The sequence below is a fragment of the Phoenix dactylifera genome, chromosome 3 (genome assembly GCF_051530095.1).
Source record: "Phoenix dactylifera cultivar Ajwa chromosome 3, Ajwa_hap1_PhDact_Kaust_v1.1, whole genome shotgun sequence".
Lineage (NCBI taxonomy): Eukaryota > Viridiplantae > Streptophyta > Magnoliopsida > Arecales > Arecaceae > Phoenix > Phoenix dactylifera.
This window is the reverse complement of record NC_143192.1, coordinates 55,992,082-56,014,034: the sequence shown is the minus strand read 5'-3', so window position 1 is coordinate 56,014,034 and position 21,953 is coordinate 55,992,082. Positions and strand designations below refer to the sequence as shown.

At 37.0% G+C, this 21,953-nt stretch overlaps 2 protein-coding genes across 10 annotated transcripts; one reads left to right on the top strand and one right to left on the bottom strand.

The window, feature by feature from the left end:
* Positions 1 to 3,414: 3,414 nt before the first annotated feature.
* LOC103708412 (CASP-like protein 5A1) lies at positions 3,415 to 8,885 on the bottom strand. The gene is made up of 3 exons (XM_008793321.5): positions 8,492 to 8,885; positions 5,299 to 5,431; positions 3,415 to 3,787 (listed from the first exon to the last, which is right to left on the bottom strand). The coding sequence occupies exons 1-3, from the start codon at positions 8,728 to 8,730 to the stop codon at positions 3,596 to 3,598; spliced, it is 564 nt and encodes a 187-aa protein (XP_008791543.2). The 5' UTR covers positions 8,731 to 8,885; the 3' UTR covers positions 3,415 to 3,595.
* Positions 8,886 to 10,946: 2,061 nt separating this feature from the next.
* Positions 10,947 to 19,426, top strand: LOC103708413 (exosome complex component RRP4 homolog). 9 transcript variants are annotated; one of them, XM_088719261.2, is made up of 10 exons: positions 10,980 to 11,231; positions 11,320 to 11,380; positions 11,575 to 11,626; positions 11,800 to 12,033; positions 12,578 to 12,679; positions 13,216 to 13,261; positions 13,416 to 13,505; positions 14,559 to 14,624; positions 15,710 to 15,778; positions 18,541 to 19,426. In XM_088719261.2, the coding sequence occupies exons 4-10, from the start codon at positions 11,969 to 11,971 to the stop codon at positions 18,988 to 18,990; spliced, it is 888 nt and encodes a 295-aa protein (XP_088575387.1). In that variant the 5' UTR covers positions 10,980 to 11,231; positions 11,320 to 11,380; positions 11,575 to 11,626; positions 11,800 to 11,968; the 3' UTR covers positions 18,991 to 19,426. The 9 variants fall into 9 exon arrangements, with proteins under 9 accessions (XP_008791544.2, XP_008791547.1, XP_008791546.2 ...); XM_088719263.2 differs by having other exon boundaries at positions 10,999 to 11,231; positions 11,793 to 12,033; XM_008793323.6 differs by having other exon boundaries at positions 11,000 to 11,231; positions 11,800 to 11,987.
* The last annotated feature ends 2,527 nt before the right edge of the window (positions 19,427 to 21,953 follow it).

The following is a 21,953-nucleotide window of genomic DNA, read 5'->3' as shown; positions in this document are numbered from 1 at the left end:
TAAAAGTTTTTTTTTTCTCTCCTTACAAAAATTAGTCCTTTTAAGAAAGTTATATTGCTATGAAATTGTGCAAACAGATTTCTGTAACTTTAAAAACCGTATAGAAAATTTTCTGCATCTTTGAAAATAGTGCAGACATTTTCTGCATAATAAAAATCTATGTAAAAAATTATTACAACTTTAAACTCTGTGCAGTTTTTCTACAATTTTAAATTCTATGCAATTTATTTTCTACAATCTTTAATTTATGTGTAGACTTTTCTGCATCTTTAAGATTCATGCAGAAAACTCCTGCACTTTAAAAGCAGTATAAAAATTATTACCGCTTTAAAAACTGTGCATATATATGTCAGCTATTTTCAAATTATATATTGCTACTTTGAACAATGTGCAGAAATTACAAAATTATATCACTTGTTATATTTTTTAATGTGGTTATTTAATTTGATTGATATTATTGCTCTTTATTGTATTTATTCCAAAACCTAGAATCTAGCATAAAACCTTATGAATTGAAAGAATACTAACAAAAAAAAGAACCGACATACCCGGATTCGTCATAAATTTATAGGATAACTCAAAAAGAATAATGTTATTTTCTTGAAATTTGTCATGTCTAAAAAAAACTTGGCAGATTATTTAATCAAAGGTTTATCTAGGAGTGGAGTCCTAGATTCATCAAAGATGATGGGGCTTGAGCACACTATTTGGTCACCGATAGTGGATACCCGACCTCTATGATTGAAGATCCCATGAAGGAGGTTCAATGTGGTAGAAAAGAAGCCGAAGGAGTGATCGTGTCAGAATACATTTTTCAGAGTATATCTCCTCCCATCTCTATGATGAGTGCTTTTATCAGTGACAAAAATATATATTAGAAAGGTTGAGTTGTACTCTTAATAAGTCCAAGATAGGAATTCTGCATGATATGATGTCACAAATATCCTTAGAGGACTTACCAATGTGAAAAGTGTCGTATAGGCGGCGACTAGGAGTTTGGGCTAACCCTAATAAACTTCTTATAAAAAATTAAGGTACTTAGCGCAAGGCCTTTAAATGGCGCTAACCACATAAAGATCCAATTGATCTTTACTGTGTGTGTGATAAGTAGAAATCTAAGTTAAAGGACCTAGTTCAAGGTCTAATCCACTATGATTCCCTCAGATAGATACTATCAACATTAAGTGGGGTTTAAATCCATAGGACACCTCACCCATTGCGCAGTATAAGTTGCCTAGATATTCTACTATATAATTTTCAAAAAAAATTAAGTCTTTTGTGAGGGATTGTTGGAGTCTTAATTAAACAAAGATTTACATTTTTTTTTAATCCCTAACCTTTAGTTATTTTAAATGTTTTAAAATACTCTTTTGTGAGACGTCTCTTTCAGAAGAATTGCGACTCTTTGGAAGAGAACGTCGACTTTCGATAAGATACGGTGTTTTCGAAACACTACCTATCTTCAGAACCATCGCATCTCTTTGGTCTTCGAGTAGAGTCTATAAATAGACTCCTCCAGGATTAATCCTAATCGAATCCAATCTCTCTTTCATTGATACTTTATCTTCCAAGAGTTTCTTCCACAGACATAGTTCTTTTAGTTTCCCACTTTCCACTTTCTATATTCTTTTATTTTTCAGGGGCAATTGAAAGAGTCGATTGGGTTAAGCCTCTCGAATGATCGTGCTCGTTAGAGAAGGATTAGACTAAGCCGGATTGTTGTACCTTGGAGATGAGATCGCTACAAACCTGCATGTAGAGGGCGAATCATATTCTTAGGTCAGTGTATATCACACATCTCGATCCAGGCAAGCTCTTTTCAATCTTCTGAATTTATTTTAGTAAATTATTTTTTTATAAAATAATAATATAACAATTTCTAGGCAATAGTTTTCCAATAGATTCTTGTGATCTTCCCCAAGTTTTCTAGTTGTTTGCTATAAAAGAGGCATGGTAGAGGTTTAAGCAAATTAAGGTAGAGGTATTTTAGTGATAAAAAGAGCCAAACAAGATGAAGAAACTTCAAGAATTGAAATGCCTTATCTTCGTAACTTCAATTCTTGATATACTTGAAGGTCTTGAAGGTGATCGGGGAGAGCAACTGCTTGGCCCCACTGGATTGACAACAATATTGATTTCCTTTCGGGCTCGTTTGGTTCGCGAGAAAAGAAGGAGAAAAAGTGTGGTAAACAAGAAAATAATGGATGCCTCTTGTCTGGTTGGAGTTTTCAAAGGAGAGAGATTGAAAAGTTATATTCTCATAGGAATATGATTCTCACATTTCATGAGAAAGTCTTTTCCATGAGAAACATAAAAAAGTTATTTTTCCATGAACCGAAAATCACTCTATTTTTATTTTTTCTTAAAAAATCCTTCAGCATTAAAGAGGCATTAAAGACCTAATTTTTATTAAGGGTATAATAAGAATTATACATAACTTTTTCCGAAAAGTGAATGGTCAACCAAACATAAGCACTTTATAAATTTGTCACTTTTCTATGGTCAACCAAATATGCTAAGAGTATTTTTTCAGGCATTCCCTTCCTAAGAATCTGCTTCTCCGGAATCATATTCCTAGAAGAAAAAATGCTTTCCGCGAACCAAACGAGCCCTTCGTTCCTTCAGCATTTTCATTACATCTGGCATCAAGCCATTATATCACCTTTCCACTGCTCATTCAGCTTGTTTTAGATTCATTCAGTTAAAATATTAGGTTTTAGCTTCAGTTTTCCATGCCAGTTGAAAAAAATGTTTTCCATAATCAAATAGCACCGGTAATTTGTTTCACTGTTGATCCCATGCTGCCATTGCCAAATTGTTAGAATCATTCGATTATGTAACTGTCTGAATCACCGAGGTGATCTCCGACAGAATCACCGAGGTGATCTCCGACAGAATCACCGAGGTGATCTCCGACAGAGTCACCTTATCGAGATTTGAACTAGAAAACATCTTCCCATTATGATGAGCTGAAGGTCGATAACAATTTTAGCATTTTAATAACAAGTCCACAACTTTGACAATTCACCGCAGCAAGCCATGAACAATTACATTCTCACCAGTGCCCACTGGACTTTCTAACCTGGAATCACAGCAAAGCTATACAATTGTCATCGCACGCAATCTGCAAGTAAAATTATATCCACAGGATCGCTGGTAAAAACAATCACCAGCAGGTGGAATTAAATGATTTCTCAATCCTGAAGAGCCTCAATATTTTATGAGACATATTCTCAGAAGATGAACAGGGATGGTGGAGAACTGCATGCTCATGCTGCAAGACGTTGTGACAGTACCGGTTTCAAGTCCATTAACAAGTGATTTCAGAGCTGGGAACTAATAACAAAATAAAAAAAAGCCGGTAATTGAAAACCATTGTCCACCAGATCCAAATGATTTTGAAAATCAGAGCACTTAGCAACTTGGAATAATTTTCTTTCTACTGTATTAATATTCAATATCCTCAACCCGAGTTACTGTCTATACATATGACAGGTCACAGGGTCTTCTTTAGTGATTTACAAACACACAAAAAAGATAATATGGATCAAACTGCTAGGTGCAATTAATAAAAAGAAAAATGTCTCTTTTCTTCTCATCGAGATGCTAGTGACCAAAAATTCAATAGAAAACTTGGGAAGACAGCAAACCAGCATAGGTAGGCCATTGCCGTGGCAGTCTCAAAGCTTGTGCAGTGGTTCCCAGCACATTTGTTGATATCATTACTGATAAAAACTGTGATGCCAGCAGATGCACAGGCTGCTGTAAATGTCAGTGTGGAAGTGATCTGCATCAGAAGACAGGATCAATGAATGGAATAAGGGCAACAAAGCACGACAGTTTCAATGAAGACATGATTTTCCCAACAAAGCTAAGGACAACTTCATTCTGAGACAGCATATCTCATGATCACATTTTCAAATGAAGAAGTAATAATCTTATCGTACTACCAACAAGGAATTATATAAGCGTCGCTATACCAATCTATCTTTATCCATGTAGGACAATCTTCTTTATCTTCTTTTATCATAATGCAGTATGGGTTATGACCATATCCTCAAATGAACAACCATATTTTCAAATGAAAATAGTGGTAATATTGCTGGATCACCAAAAGAGAATTTGATAAGGATCGTGACTACGGGTAATAATTTATAATTTAAAGATCTTCCACATTCTGTACCTTAAAAAAGATCTTCTATACTAGTGCAAGCGTCTACATGTACGCCCGCATGCATGGATGGATGCAAGCATGCATGCTCAGATACACATGTTGGTGGTAAATGAAAAAGTGGTGAATCAGTCAAGCACGACCAATCAATTTAATGTTCAATTTCCTTCTATTTCTTGACTTCATTATAAAGATTTAAAGAGATAAACTGATGTCCCAAAATGGACTCACCTTGGTACTAACAGGGAGCTGGCTATTTTAAATAAGGACGAGTTTGACTGAGAAAAAGAGTAGCAAGGAAGGGGGAAAAATTCATATGACTGGTCTTTTCCTCTCGATATGTTCCCACTTCTCTTTCCTGCACTGTCTTTCCCACTTTCTTTTCTTTCCTTTACTACTATACTCTTTCCTCTATTTTCTTTTCTATTTAACGCCGTAATTATTGAAGCTGAAAACCCTGATCTGAATACAGACCCAACCAATATCTGGAAATATGCCATAGATACTCCCAAAAAGGTCAAACTATTAGAAACCTCAGAAATTCTTAAACCCTTTTTTTTTAATGTCATACAGCAGAATTGTCCTATTCTGTCCAAAACAGAATCCAACACAGCAGGCCATCAAGCAATTATCAATCATCTCCCGATTCTCTTCTCTATACCCTAGCACACCACCACATTTATCTATCGCGAAGGACTACCAATTTGACTCCAACAAGGGTGTCTTGTCAGGTGCATTTGAAATATCGAAGGTTTCCGCCCATATTATGCAGCATATAGGATTCAACGTTTTGCTTGACCAACTTTCTTTAGTTTTGAGCCTTTTTCTTATGTGCATGCACATGTGTGCATTGTACAGAGTTTATCAGACATCAACTAGGCTTAGAGTAACTGGGTAAGTTTGTTCCTATATGCATGACCATGCAAACAGAGACCAATATCCAGATCTAAGCATAGATTTAAGATAATTTGAGACAAAATACCTTAAGCAGCATGAAGGATATATAAAGATGAAATCAATTCATTAATAGTACTCAACACTATATATATATATATATATATATATATATATATATATAATTTCTTAATCTCCTATCATGTATTAAGTATACTCAAGAATCTTTTTACCCCATCACCGATGGTGAACAAGAAAAGCACGGAGGAGTTCCGCAAGCAACGTTTGACTAGAAGAGCATATAAATCCACAAAAGCTAATAAAAGACTCCACGAGCATTGCAAGATGACTGCTGCCACAAAGTAGCTGCACCAAATAATATAGGTTAATTCAGAAGTACATAAAATTCATTTATGATCATCTTCCTATTAAAAATTGCAATTGCTAGCAGATCTGCACATAGTGAGAGTCTTATACAACAAGAGATGCTAAAGAAATTTTAATATCCCAGAAAATGACAGATAAAAGTTAGGATGAAGACAAAAGAGTAAAAGAACTAGTAACTTTTTGAATGTTTGAAACATGAATCAAAAACTTAGAATGAGAAAAATGATTCATCAAACCAAGTTAGCCTACCATGGAGCTTCCAATGCATGTTAAATAATGCCAAAGAAATTCTGGGGGTCATAAGCAAAAGAAGATAATTTGAAATAAACTGAATTACCCAGACTTTTTGGTATGTAGTCTACTCTCTACCTACATAAAGCCACTCAATTTTTTTTTGTTTTTTATAGCTATATTTCTCAAAAGAGAAGGTATCTAGTAATGGCACCTCCAATGGGAAAATGAGACTCCTAAATCAACTTGAATACTAACTAAAATATCACTCAACTTAGCTCTTGAATCCTACAAAATGCACCATTCCTACACATTTTCGTGATGTATTGAGACTCTGCTAGTAGTATCTATTCACAGGGCTGTCTAACAATAGCTACCTAACCAAATAAAAATTCTATAAGCTGCACAGAACCTTCCTTCTTTTTTTTTGATTTCTTAAGGCTAATCCTATAAGATGGATGGCTGGCAGCACTAGTAAACAATGTTAGTAGTCATCATTTTTATTTGTTTCTAAGACCAAAGTGGAATAATCTGCCGCCTCCACAAATGCATTTAATTATCTCATGGCCCCTGCATGGGCGACAAACCAGTGTGCCCATGCCTGGTTTTAAATTTAATTAAACTAAAAAGTACTTAAGAGAAAAAAGGAACCTGGAAAAAGGTCTAAAAAAATATTTCCCCGCTAAGTCATTTTGAACTTAACTATTAGAATGAGTTTGAAGGAAAATCATGGACACATCGATTCTTTTTGCTGTTGAAGAGCATCCATCTAGTAATATTTCAACTGGCAAAAGAAAAGGAAAGAAAGAATAAAACAAACTAGATATAGTTTGTACTATCCCGATAATCATATTATTGAAGATATGCATGCTCTATGCAACCATGGAGGTTCTCTGCATGGGTACAAAATTATATTTTAATACACTTATGCATTGTACAAATCAAGATTCGCCATTCATCCATACAAACCAGTACAAACCAAGGTACGTTTTCTTGGTGCCCGACTCTATATCGGTGCTATCCTACTGCTATTTCGGAATGCTTGGTACGGGGGCGGTTCGGCATACCGAGTGTCGGTACACTCCCTATACCGCAAATCAGTACGGTACGCTTTGTACTGTCTAGTTCAGTACGATATAACATACCTTGGTACCAACCATACCATACCATATAGGTAAGGTACTGTATGGTAACAAGATTCAGTTCGGTATATGAATCAAATCGGTCTATACTAGTCCGAGCCAAGTGGAACTACCTTATACCACCTGGCATCATCTGAAACCAAGGTATGCATTGTACTTTCTGACTTGTACGCTCAGTTTCGAGCAGTACAATAATAAAAGTGAGAACAAAGGGATTGAGTGCTATCGCAGCACGGTGTGCATACCGTACCATATTGGTCGTATTATACCGAACTAGTAATGTACCGGTGTGTTGTCCAATACCGAGATTGCAGATATTGGTATAAACATATATTGCTAAATGTTTTCATTATTATGCACCCTTCCAAGTTGAGGTGTATATTATCGGATTTTTTTTGTTGGTTTCATGAGATTAAGCTAGGAACTATAGTAAAAGTCCCTTTAAATGGTAACATATTGGGCAAAAAACCTTGAGATAAGAAATTTTAACTGGCAGTCTCATGTTTAGAACAGAATTCTCCAAAATCAGTAGAGTTTTCTAACAAATGGATAGGGTTCTTTGGGTAATATGACAAGAATTCTTTTCTAAAAGAGTATCTAGTGGGGTATCCTGGCTTTGACTTCCTAATTCCTTAGTTTCTTCAGTATTGATTTAGAGAAAGATGTCTGTGTTGTTCATAGTGGAATGGGAGTGACTAGTAACCTAAGATTAGGATAATGTGCCAGAAGATACTGAAAGCATGTTGACTTGTATGGATCAAATAGCAATGCAAAATATTAGAGTCGCAGATTTTTGGAAGGCGGAAGCAAACATGGAAGAAGTCTAGGTTTTTAACTATCGAAGTTCTTTACTGATTCTTTTAGCCAACCACATTTTTACTGGGAGAATGTCTAGATAATGGTGTCTTTATTGATCTCGTAATTCAAGGGGATTGATTTCTAGTTTCATGAAAGGTCTCTGGTCATTTTTTGCACCTCCAAAGATGAGTGAGATGTGTTAGTTGAAGGGTGATCTCCGATGCATCCTCTTATATGGGTTAGTAAAAAAGATGGTCTTGTTTGGTTCCACTTCAGAAGATGTAACAATTCTTTGAAGTACAGAGGATTGTTCAGAAAGGGAGAAAAAGAAATTGAAAGATGTTCTTCCATGGAACCAATGCTGATGAACATCCTTAGATTGCTGATGTCCTAGAAATGATCCAGTGTTTCTCCATAGAACCCTCTTTTGCGGTCCATGCTATACAATACTTGTTATCTTGATACCTAAACTAGCTTTCGGATGCCAACGCCAACTCTCTTATTTGGAGCTTTCCCGTTCTTGGTTCGGATTTTCTCCCTCGTCCCTAATAGTGCAAATTGGTGGAATCAATTTAAATACAGCTTCAGAATTGCCCCTTTTTTTAATGCCAATCTGGACATACATATCAAAACAATCTCGACTTGGCAGTTGCAAGTCTAAATATCTCCAATAATGATTACAAATTAGAAGGTTCTGACTGAGTCCATTATCATACGTACAGATGAGGAAATCAAACTTTAAAAAGCAGAGCTGAATCCAAAGAAAGTTAGCATGCTCAAAAAAAAAAAAGAGAGAGAGAAAATAATAGAAAAGGAAAGAGAAAAAAACAGAAAAAAGGCATTTGGAGGAAGAAAGGGCAAGGGATACCAGAAGGCGGTGACGGAGGCGAAATCGGCGGTGGTGAGCATGAGACAGAGGGCGGCGGCGGCGAAGGAGGACTGGGAAAGGCGGAGGGCGAGGCCACCGGGGGTCCCTGGCGAGCCTTGGACGTCCTTCATCCGCACCCTCAGGGGGTTCCCCGCAGCCTCTGCCTCCACCGGGTGCACCGCCGGGCGGCTCCCGTTCATCTCCTCTTCTTCCTCCGGCAGAGACTTCGGATCGATCATAGATCCACGCCCATCAAATGAAATCAAGAATTATTTCGTGGACTAATGGATCCAATTCGCTCTCAGAGCTCTTAAGTTCAAGTAAAGAGCCGAGCAAGGAAAGAGCCGAGCAAGGAAAGGGGAGAGCAACTACGGCCGGGCCCTTTCATGAACAAGAAACAGATTTTTTTGATCGCCTGATTGAGATCAACGACGTCAATTGAAGCGGGTCCCACTAAAAACGGGCGTATTAGAGGGGTTCGGGTCGTACCTTGGGTACGAAAGACTAATTGATCTTCTTTCGCGATGTGGACCGTTGGATAGTGCTACACACAGCTCTCAAAGCATGAGTCGACCGCTGCACAGCTTTGAAAGCACCCATTACGAAATCTAACGGTGGATGCGCCCGAAAGAATGTAAATCATTCCTTCGCGCCAACGATACAACCCGCGTCATATTGAAGTTGTCATGTCATCATTTGAGCATGACTCCTCCGGCAGAGTGATGTACAGCATATGATAAACTAAGATCAAAAGGCGAACTATTATCAAACATAACTACCTTACACCATATACATGATGCATTTTATTTAATCCACGTCCATCTCTTGATGACATGATACTCTGAGGTAAAAATAGCACACCATAGAAAATCCTAGATCAAGTTTTTTAAATGTTGAGAGGCTATTTTATGCTTAGGGTTCGAGTTGTATCTTTCATGATAACAATAAAAAAAATTAATTTTCTATCTTGATGTCGATTATTAAATTATATTCTGTATTGATCTCAAAGCACTTAACTTCTTAATTTATCTACATACACAGATCTTAAAGTAGCTTTGTGCAGTTCAATAGTGATTTATGTAAAGGAAAGAGAATTCTTTTTTCACATGAAAGATAACAACTTTACCCTATGCTTGGAGTGGGAATAATTTTAGAGCACAAATCCTCTTTGTGGTGCATGCACGACATCGCAAAATGCTGTTTAGTCGTGGATGGCCACTGTCAAGAGATGGACAGACATCGACCAAAGGTGGTTCGCATGTGCCATGGGATACACAATGTATGTTTTTTGATGGTCATCCATCTTTTGACAGTAGCCATCTAGGGATGCACAACACTTTATGATGCACGGGTCACACTGTAGAAGATCGTATTAAAGCCCCATCTCTTCCTCAACTCCTTGCAACGACGTCCACCACTCCATCGATGCTCTAGCAAAGCTAGCAAAACCAACAACACCTTTGCATGGGTACCTCTCTCTCTCTCTCTCCTCCCCACGATCCTTCTTTTCCTTCATGATTGAGTCTCCTCCCTTTCTGTCTTTCTATAAAGGCGTGTCTGGTTTGCGACCGGAATCCGAATCAGAATGAATCAGAATAACTATATCTCTGATGTGTTTTGTTTGTAACCGGAATTAGAATGCAATTTGAATACTAAGGACGAGTAAGGATTGTATTTTGGATGATTAAGATAATTCTCGTTCCTCTATGGAATCGGAATATAAATGAAACTTTTTCAAACAAATAGCTGAAATAGAGGTTACTCATTCATATTCCAAAGTCTAATTATTTCCAACCAAATATGTTCTAAATTCCTCTCAAATTCTTGGCATCTCCTTTTCTTCTGTTTTGAGAAATAAATACAGAGGAATGGAGGGAGCAGCGTGCTTGACTCGGACTCAAACTTCGATTGTGACAATCAATCCGCCAATATCATTTTCATAAAAACAAATTTGTGGATATTGTGTACAAATTTATTTATTTATCTATTCTTTATTTTTTGGTACATCGGCGGCTCATATGTAACGGATCTGAATGTGACCAACAAAATAGCAAAATATTACACTGGTACCGGCCCGTGGTCTGCCTAAGTGAAGCCTTTCGAGTGGTGAGCTGCATAGGAGGCCACCTAGTCTGCATCATCATTGCCTTCCGGTAGACGTATGCAAATTTGTTTAGTGGGAAAGCCTTCTGAATTAATTTTGTAATTTTTTGGTGGATATTGGTTGGTAAGAAATTTTTCATATTTATTGACGCAGCCTTCTGAATTAAATTCGGTAATTTGTATATTAGTATTGGTTTGCAAAAATTTTCTTCCATTGAATGTCCTATAGATTTTGGTGTTACTTATTTTTATCTTATTTTTTATTATTGTTTTAGTAGTGTGAGGTAAATGTCCGAAGGTTAAGATTTTATGTGATGCGGACAAGTCTTGCCGTAATGGTTGTAACTATTTTACACGCAACCGCTTCAGTGCTATTTTTTTTTCCAACGGACGGCTCGCACGTTCCTCCAACTAAATTTAGGGTTTTGATAGGGTTTTCCTTCTCCTCCTCCTCCTCCTCCTCCCCTCCCCTCCCTCGGCTTCCGCTGCTTCTAGGGTTTCACCTCCTTCCTCTCTCTTCCTTCTTCTCTCTACATCCTCAGATGGCCCGTGGCTCTCCGCCTCCCTAAGGTTCTCGGAACCAAGAACTGGCCGACCTGAGGCTCCTTTTTTCCGCCAACCTCGTCGCTCTTCCGCTGTTAGTGCAAACCATTTACGACCCGTTTTTCCTTTCTTTCAATTTTATTATCTTTTAGCTGCTTCTAATTTAAAGCGGGCACTACCAGCTTCTCCCAAGCATCTCTTTCCTGGAATCTTCATGGCAGTTTTTTTACTATTCCCTTCAAAGTTAATATTTCCAATCGATTTGTTCCTTTTAATATTCATATCTTATCATTTGTTGCATATGGTCGCTAATTTGTGGATTTGTTGATTGGATAGTCTACATGGATTAGTGGTCTGTGGTTTTTCTCCATTTTTTTGAAACTTTTTGCATAATGTCAGTGGCTAATTCGCCAAAATCTCCCTTTTTTTCTTGGCAGTGTTTCAGTCATTACCATCAAGACGCGTGCTTCTTGCTAGTTAAAGAGCAAGGTATGGGCTTTATCCCTCCTTTCTTGTTTTAGCCATATTCCTTTTCAGTTTAGGTGTAATATCAAGATCTTTCATTTCAAAGATTATTATTACTGGCACTTGAATGCTTAATGGGCAACGCTATTGTCCAGGCCTTGACATATGGAAGTACTAAGGGTTTTTTTAGCGTGCAGGGGTAGTCGAAAGGAATTGAAGGATTCTTGAAAATGAGAGATTTGCAGCTGCCACTGAACCAAACCCAGAGAGTAAGGCTGCAAGCAGCTCTCCAGCAGCTTCAGGACCTTGCTTCTCAAGCTTCTGCTTCTTCCTTGGTCACCGTTGCGGACACAATCCCTGTCAACAATGAAGATGGTATTCTCAAGTAAGATAAGAAGCAACAGTTTTCTTTTTCCTCCTTACACCCCATGGTAAATTTTCTTCCTTTTTCTAATTGCATGTTCAACATCTCGAGTTTTAAACAAAAATTCTTTTAATTAGAGTTTCTAATTTCATTCTATATGCATCTCTTGCTCTCTTTCTGTCTGTTATGATTTGTTTGGACATTTTGTGGTTCTTTTTATTATTCTTTTATACCATCTAATGGAAACTGAGCAGAGAATATTTTCCCTCTTGTTAGGTTTCTCGCATATGATCATTCTCTATATTGTTTGTTTTCTTTTCTGGTGTCTTTGTGTGATTATTTGTTATATCATTTTCTCTTTGCCCTGTACTTTCTGTCTTAATTCATTCTTGCAATGAACTGACACAAAATATGGATATTTTCCTATTAAATTAATATCTTTATTATGGGAAACCTGAATGGTATTTTCTTTCAATATCTTTAAACTTTTTTCCTGACTATAGTGATTTCCTTTATACTTCCACCTTGGTAATGTTTTCAGATTCATACTATTTTTTCTTAACATATTGACTTGTAATCTCATCCTTTCTTCATCTCCATGATGTGGGCAGGGGACATGGGACGTCGGAACTTGATGGTCAAGTGGTTGCCACTTTGTGTGGTGTGGTTGAGCGAGTAAACAAACTGGTTTATGTACGCTCTCTAAGAGCCAGGTACAAATACATCCACACCCTTCGAAATCAGCTTCAAATTTATTATTTCTAGGTTTTCTAAAATTGGGTTTTAGGTTTTAAAATATGGAATGATGCACCAATCTCTGTGGTCAGCATGTTTGAGAAAGGGATGAAATTTTTCTTCTTGAATGCTCCCTATGCCTGAAGCTGATTTCTTATGTGAATCTAATAATACACGCCGAACCATTTCATAGAGCTTCAAGATGCAATGACTTTGAGAGTTTCAACTCAAAATTCTCTCAACATCTTTGCTGAGATACACCCATTTTCATTTTGTCGACTAAATTAATTTCTTTCTCCTAATTTGTGGTCAGACATGGTGTTCAAATTTCCCTTTCAACCAAATACTTTCAAGAATTCTAGTTCTATCCTAACTTTCATTTTGAGTCATATACTTTGGGAACTATTTGAACCATCTTTCCCTTTCCCTCTACAAAAAATATACACTATTTTAACTCTGAACCTTGAAATTTAATTAAGCAAAATTTTCATGAGACTGATGCCTGTGTTTGCAGGTACAAGCCAGAGGTTGGAGATATTATTGTTGGTCGTGTCATTGAGGTCTGCCTTTTATGCTATTTCTAGTTCCCTCCTCTCTTAATAAATTGAAACCATGTGCTATTGATTTTTGTGTTATTGGTGGTAATTGATGCAAATTCATCATGTTTTTCTGTTAATGCTTTGATGGTCTGTTTCACTTTTTGCTTTTTTGAAGATTGCTCCTAAACGTTGGAGATTGGAGATTAATTTCAGTCAAGATGCAGTATTGATGCTTTCATCTATGAATCTGCCAGATGGTATCCAGGTAAGATTGACATCTTATTTTCTTTTTCAAACTGTTCTTGTCTTGGAATTAAAAAGACAAAGCTTTTCTAAGAACGCCAATAGACACAAATTGGAATATAGATCCTTTATGACAAGAAACTTGGAAACTATTAGCTAAAAGTTTGATTGCATTTTGACATGTCTGAGAAATCAACAACTAAATGATAAAGAAAGTTCTTTCATCATGCTGAACTTTTAGTATTCCATTTTAGTTTGTCTATGTCACTGGAGCTCTTGAATTGTTTAATAGCATGACCTAGGAAAAATTCCAAATACATATTTTGAATACTGAAGCTGGAGGTTGTGGAAAATACTAATAAAGAAAAAAACATGCAGATTATAATTGTTAGATAAAAAGGAAGATTAAAATAAAGTTGAGCATCATATTTTGAGTTTATTCTTTAAAAGATCATCGAAGGTTGAGCTATTTCATAGCTTTTAGCCCGTGGTTAGAAAAATCAGGCGTCCAGGCAGTTCAAATGCATAGCCATGAAAACGAAACACACCTCTGAACCTGTAACAAAGCTTATATAATTAAAACATAAATTGTTATCTGACGCGGAGACTTATGCTTCAGTGTTGCTATTATTATTATCTTATCTTTTGGAGAAAAGGGGTAGAATCAAGGAAGTGAGAGAATTTTAAGAATACTTTAGGAATGTGAGAATACATTTCAATATAATGCCCTGATGATTAAGGGAATTTTAGCTCTTTGGGCTAAGTTGATGGAGCTAACAATTTCCATACTTGCGAAGTCTTGCTCATGATCAAACTATGTTTGCTCATTGGTAATGTCTCGCAGACTTCAAGGTAAGCAAATTGTATCTCCGATGTCATTGCATTAAAGAGATCATCAGTTATTCCAATTTTTATTTTACCTTATGCTATTGCTTTCGATGGTTTCTTTCCAAGTCACTTAATATTTTCTATTACTTTGTGAGGTTAATTAGTCTTGTTGGTTACTCTGGAATTATTTCAGTCTCTTATGATTGCCCCGAGCTGATTTTATTGTATATTCTTGTGCAACTTTTAGAGGCGGAGAACTGCTGTTGATGAACTCAACATGCGCAGTATCTTTGAAGAAAATGATGTAGTTTGCGTAAGTATTGATGTCCTTCGCTTTCTATACAAATTTTGCAAATTTGTTTCTTTTAATCTATCATACTGCATATGTATACAAAATTGTTCCATATGCTGGAAGAGAAGAAGCACACTTAACTAGATCTGAAAAAAGATGATATTTTTCATTGGTTTAAGATGGTATTCTTAGTGTTAATGTTGCTGTAAGACTAGCATTTTATTGTGCTTCTGCTTTGTTTAGTAATTGATACAAATCATTTTTCCTGTTGGGATACTAATGTCTTAAACAGAGTTTACTAGGATTGACTTTTATATGATTCCATAATTTAATTTTAATGCAAATGCACTCCAAATTTGACACAAGGCGTTGCAATAATTGAGTCATAATGGTTCTTCAGAGTCATGCTGCTTTGATTATAGAGCAATATCAAATACACTCAACTATCCCAAAACACTCTAGTAGCACTATTCCATGCGTCCCATCCTGCTATAATTATATATTTCTTCATCTTGATAGGTCCATGATAACAAAATGATCATATTAAGAATTTTTATGCCCATTAATTTTGACTAAGATCTCATTTTCCATTGTATTTCTATGAAATTTACATACCGTATACTTCCTTTCATTTATACAGAATTTAGTATGTTCTATTCTTTGAAGGATTTATTGCGATAGCAAATGTCGCATTCCATTCGATTCTAACATTATCTATCAAAATTATACACACCATAGCACCTTCTTTTGCATGGCGACAAAGCCTTGCAATATTACAAACATAAGGTTGAGCTTTATGGGTCATAAAACTAAAACTGTGGGAGTGAACTAACCTGATCTCATCGTTTAGTAGGTTACTATGTCTACATTCTGGTCCTGGATGTGAACGAGTTCATACCTATAGTGCTAGATCCTAAGCAAACCACAAAAACTGCAACCATATGCAGGGTCATATTACAGACATTTCATTGCAGGAATATCATTGGACTGCTAGTCAGGATATTTTGTTAGGATTTCCTATGAGCTACTGATGTCGCTTATAATCAGTATAATCAGGGTAGTTGATTATCTGCTTTTTCTTTTCCTTGTTCATACATAACTCTCAGGCTGAAGTTCGTGGATTCCAGCATGATGGAAGTCTGCACCTTCAGGCAAGAAGCCAAAAGTATGGAAAGGTATCTTCTCCTTTTATGTTCCTGTTTTCCTTTTTCAAGCTCAAAACTTTTCCACAGTATAAATTCTGAATATGGTCTAACTCTTTTGAGAAATAAAGCCACAACATTAAAAGAATGGCGCATTCTTATTTAATCTGCGCAGAATGACTTACTAGGTTCACATGTATTATGGGAAACATGGTAACAATACACATATTAAACAGGGATGGGATATTGTTTATATTATATACAATTTTCTTTGATGGAGGAACATTTGTTGTAATTTTTTCCTTGATATAAATTTATGGAGGATTCATTGAGCTTGTCCTGTATAGTTATGGGGTGGCTGTTAATTATATCTTTAATTATATTTCTCTTAATTAGGATGGGGATTTTCAGTTGTGCTAAGTTTTAGGTGGTGTTTCAAACATTTATGCTTCACTCAATCAGTAACACAAGGAATGCTTCATGAAGTTGCTTTCTAATGTATCTATGTAAGCTCCCAAAGCATATACTTTTCCTAGAGAAAATTTGTTCTTAACGGAGCATTTCATGTCCGTTTAAGAATGCAATATGATTTTTCATATTATTTGTTTGGACAAAGAAGGATTTGATGAAGAATGTGGAGTGAGAGATCACTAAAATGGAACAGAAATGATTTAGTAATCAGAAGTCTTGAAAAAACCAGTGTGCAATGCCACACTTTCCTGTTGCTCCTTTTTAATGGACAGACAACGTGCCAAATAGTGTAGCAATAGGAAACTGCCATATTGACTGAAAACCGAAGGGGGCTAGGTGTCTAGGTAAGTAACTTAAACTTCACTGTTTTCTTAAGCTTCAAATAGGGATTAAGACTCGCACAAATATGTACAGAAAGTTTATAGCAATATAATCAAATTACTGGACTATTTTAACAAAACCTAATTTTTTCTTAAATTCAAATTTGCACCTGTGCTATATAACAATAATGAAAAGAAAAAGGGTGTGGCACTTCACTATATCTGTTTCAACTAATAATTGAGCACTAGAATTAAGTACCAATTCTTTCACTAGAGTGTTCTTAGATAGGATGCTCCAATAAGCCAGGCCAAATGCCAAAACTTCTTGGGGATATGTGAAGGATACTTCATTTTTGGGGAACCAATAATTTTTGTGCTTTGTCCCGTCCACGTGTCTAGAAGTGTCATCAGTCCAAACATCCTAAAAACTGAAGCTTCTTACATAACAAACATTGAATTCCATTAGGAGTATTGGTGGTTAAACAAGTAAATTATTAGTTACAACATGCTTGCAGCAAGAGCCAGCACTAAACTCATAGATTTTTGTAGTAGTAATAAATGAAATCGCCACCACTCAGGATTCCTTGCCAGATGTCTTGTCTGCATATATAGTACTAATTAGCGAGAAGGGTATAATTTTAGATGGCAAGGAGAGAGCTTTAGCGGATAACAGCCTGAATATCATTTGAATGATAACATCCATGTTTTTCGATAACGGATTCCATTATATTTTTTCAAAGCTTACATCACTATTATCATCCCATAAGGAGGATCAAATCTTCATAGATAAACCTTTTGGCTATATCCATGACCAAACAAGATAACAGCTTAAATTAATTGCAATTTCAGTGGAGGCAAAAATGTAAGGGCTCTAGTCAAAACTTAGACAAGAGGACCTGCTCTGTTACTTGGATTGGTTAGGTAGGGCTCGTGGATGGAGAGAGGGGCTTCCTGGGGGTTATATTTGCTGTTGCATTTCTTGGGAATTTAAGGGGGAACTTTGTAAGACAGCAATGGGGTTTGCAATATTTATGGCCAGAATAATCAGCAAGAAGGTCCAAGAAAATAAGATGAATGTGGTGAAAATGAGAATGATTTGTGTGTGATGGAACTAGGGATGATTAAAAAAAGGGTCAGGAATTAGTATATAGGGAGGTGCATGTCAAGAAAGATTTCGAGAAGGCTCTGACTTGGAGAGTGAGAAAGTATGCTCAAACCTGTCAAAGGGATAGAAAGCAGAGGGGAAGATGTAATCTAACATGGATCAAAGTTGTGAGATTGGGTTTGGAAAAGCTCATAATTGGTGAAGGATTTATAAAGCCAAGCTCAAATAGGTGGTACCAGGCGTGATATCTATGTTTAGGTTTTGTATGCATATCTCTATTTTTTTTTCTCTCCATGATGAGGGGTATGACTTAACAATTCAGTGGATTTTTCTGCTACATCACTTGTGCTTCAGGTGTTGAAAATCATGCTTAAGGGAACTGCATTTGCCTGGGATCAAAAAAATTCACAGTTCCCACCTGCTTGACCTGAGCTTGAGATAACTGCAGTTTCTAACTGTGGTGGAGAGGTTGATTACTTTATGGAAGCATGATCAAGACGGTTGTGCTAAAGACAAGTACATAATAATTGTGCATACCAAGACTATCATTTCCAATGCATCTTGGTTTATTTTCAAGTCTTCTGCTTCTAGCATTGAAAACTATGCACTTCCTTTATTATTGGCAATCTCTGGAAATACTAGCATCATTATGGATACATGACATTTACTATCTGTCTTTGGATGCATGAAGCTCTTGCACCATGTTTAGACCACATTGTAGTGAGTTTGCTGAAAAATTATTAATTTTACCTTAAGTTTGAGTAATCCATGATATTTCTAGTAATTGTTTCTTTATCAGTTCTTTTTTCTTTTGGTTGAGAACTCTATGTGCTGGTGATGGAACTTTCTTTGGAAGTAAAATCTAAAATCCAATGATTTGGTGATCACATTTGTTGCAGCTTGAGAGGGGTCAATTGCTTACGGTCCCAGCATACCTGGTGAAACGGCGTAAGCAACACTTCCACCGTTTAGAGCAATACTGTGTCGACTTGATTCTCGGATGCAATGGCTTCATCTGGGTGGGCGAGCACTTAGAAACCGGAGAAAATGACATGCTTGAAGACCGAGAAAAGAGACCAGAAATTAGCAAAACCAATATGATCCATGAAGAGCAAGAGAGAACTTTCACTCCACTGGAAGTAAGGCGGCACATATGTCGGATTGCCAATGCTGTCCGTTTGCTTTCTGCGCTGGGCTTCATTCTTACAGTCGAATCAATCATAGACACAGTTGAAGCAAGTGCCTCTTCAAATATCGAGATAAAAGACATGCTAGGACCAGAATTTTATGTCCAGACTGTGGAGAGAGAAGTCCAACGCAGAATATTGCTGTCAAGGAAAAAGGGCTAAAATGAGTGCAGGTTGAGACTAATGCACTACGTTTCATCTGTTGTCCTGATTGCTCCTGTAGAAAGGAAAAATACTCCTTTAATTTGAAGCTTTCTGCTTTATATGGAGTTCTATAGGTGAGAAGCGCTCGATGAATTAGAGAGAACTGGATAATTTTCTTTTCACTATGGGAAATAGCATTCCCATATGCATACTGGGGAAGGCGGGAGGCTGATGTTGTGTAGCATTAAATTCAAGCTGAAAACTAGCAAGGCTGACAGGTTAAGTGATCAAATCAGCTCAAGCGAACAGATGGATTTATTCTCAGAACTGTTGCTGGATTCATTTTCGATGTACCATTTCTTTCTCAGCTATGAGCCACTGTCTATCAGCTAACACATGCGTTTAATTCTTATCAAAAGAAAAGAGAGCGCATTTGACGTTGGGATCTTTTTCAGCTCTGTTATTTTATTGCAACAATAACCCCAGTGGCGCTGGTGGACGTTTGTCCCAGGCTTGGTGGGTGCTGAGGCATTGTGTCACATTAACCTGCCATGCGGCTCTCTTACTTTCAAAAGTTTAAGCCTTCTATGTTCACCTGCTGATATAAAAGGACGTCCCCGATGCTCCCACCATTATAGAATGATCAGATATATGCAGAAATCAAGAAGGTTAAACATGCATCATTTTTTCTAACAAAGAAATCAGGACTTCATCATTTCTAACCCCAGCTAAACATGCATCACTTCTATTTTTCAAGAAGGTTAAAAGCCAAGCCGGGGCCACCAGTGAATCGAGAGAGAGAGAGAGAGAGAGAGAGAGAGAGTAGGGGGGCCCAAGAAAGGGAGAAAAACGAGTTCCCGCCAGAGGAACAAGTTCGTCATGATTCAATGCGATTCGGCCGCTGCAAGAGGCGGAGATGCCGTCGTCGGGGTGCGTCATCATTTCTTTCTCTCTCTCTCATCCTCGCCCATATCGCATACTTCTTCATTTCCCTGTCACAAAGAAAAGAAGAAAAAATCGAAGCCCGTTCATTCAAATTGCATGGGGTATCAATTAGATTAGATCGGTCGGATTAGTCAACTGGAATTTCAAGATTTCATTTTGTTTCTTTTTTTCTCGTTCTTGATTTTTCTTCCTGTTTGACATCGGCTAGAAAATGGAATTGCTGGTGGTTGGATCGTTTTTATTTTTATCTATTTTCCTTTCCTCGAAATGATTTCTTTTCCAGTCGGCTATCGATTAGATTGCTCGAGTTCCTTTTCTTTTCTTGTTTTTTTTTGTGGTTGAGATAAGCTGGAATTCTTGGATCTTTTGTCAGCATTCGCTGGATTACTTGAATGTCTGCTTTCTTGTGATTGGGCTGAAGATAATTATGCTGCCAAGGGTTGAAGGAAATCATGTATTTAGACTTCTATTATCTGTGGCCCGAGTTAGTTCGTCAGATTTATGCTGTCGTGTTTTATTGGATATTCTTCTGTTTGGAGTAGTGAGGGTGATCGAGAGCTCGGGTTTTGGGGGGTTGCTGCCTTTAGGTAAACCTGCCCTTTTCTGCCCTTCAATTTTTGATTTTCCATTGGCCCTTTTTTCAGGCTTCCAAAGCTGATCTTTATGCTCATGCGATCGACCGATGGGAGTGAGTAGACTTGTAAGATCGAGAGGAGTCATGATATGGAACGCTCCCTCTTACTTAGTTGAAACCAAAGTATGGTGTCTGCTGGGTCCTGGGAGCTTAATGTCAGAGAGAGATCCCCTCTTACTCTTGGAAATTAGAAAATAAAACCATCAGAGCAGAGGAGACTTGCCATCCGAGCATCGGAGAGTCGGAAAAAGGGTAAGCCCTCCACCTTCCAATTCCTGTCTCTCCTTTAATTCTATTTTCTTCACAGTTTCTTTTTCTTTAAATCCTCCTTGCCATGTTCACTGAAAATTCTCTGACCTCTGTTTTGCTGCTACCTTTCTACACGAAATGCTCTTTTTTTCCCACTTTTTGAGGATCTAATAATTTTTATTATTTTTAATTCAAGGGCTTGTTCACTAATATTTTTATCAGAACAATGAATGACATGGAAATATAGAGTTGTCAATAGGCTGGGCTCTGGTTGTACTTTCGCAAAAGGATGATTGATCATCTTCTGCGATGATTGATTGCATCCTACACAGCTTTCAAAGCACTTGAACTCCGTCTATCGGCCTACATAGATCTCGAAGTAAATATTGCACAATCCAATGCTGGAATCATGCGGAGAAAGATGAATCCAAAGACATGAATCCTTTTCCTAATGGGCTGCCCACTACAGATTAATGGACTGACTAATTTGCTGACTGATTCAAGGAGTTATGTTCCTCCTCATGTCAACAAATTTGATTGTTTAGGGGGGATCTACTGACCTGACGAAGCTGACGTAATTCTATCCATCCATAGCTGTCTGTACCACTACCTCTATCCAGCAGATCCAGCGCCAACCGATCTATATCTAGCTTTGGCCGGCCGGGCCAGATGATTCACTCTAAACAGGGTGCAAGAGAGAACAGCTTACGGGTGGAGCATATTCTGCAAAATATGGTCTATTTGATCTTGGCTGTCCAACCAGTGAGAAATTTGTTAGATACATTATGAATGCATATAAATGATAATATATATATATATATATATATATATATATATATATATATATATATATATATATATATATTATCATTTTTATATATATTGGGTTGCTGGGGTTCTTTCAAGCTAAATTTGTTCTGCAAGTTGACGATATACTAATTTATAGGCTTTTGTCGAACAAAAATTTAATTAGGAAAAAAATAATATACAAAATTGGGTTGAGCTGGGCTAGTGTTGACTTGAATAGCGCAGAATGATATTTACCTTAACAAGGTTTTTGAGTATAGCAATATGACTAGTTATGTTTTATGGTACAAAATATTGAGCATTAAAAAAATACCATGCGCACAAGATAGAATATAATCCAAATAAG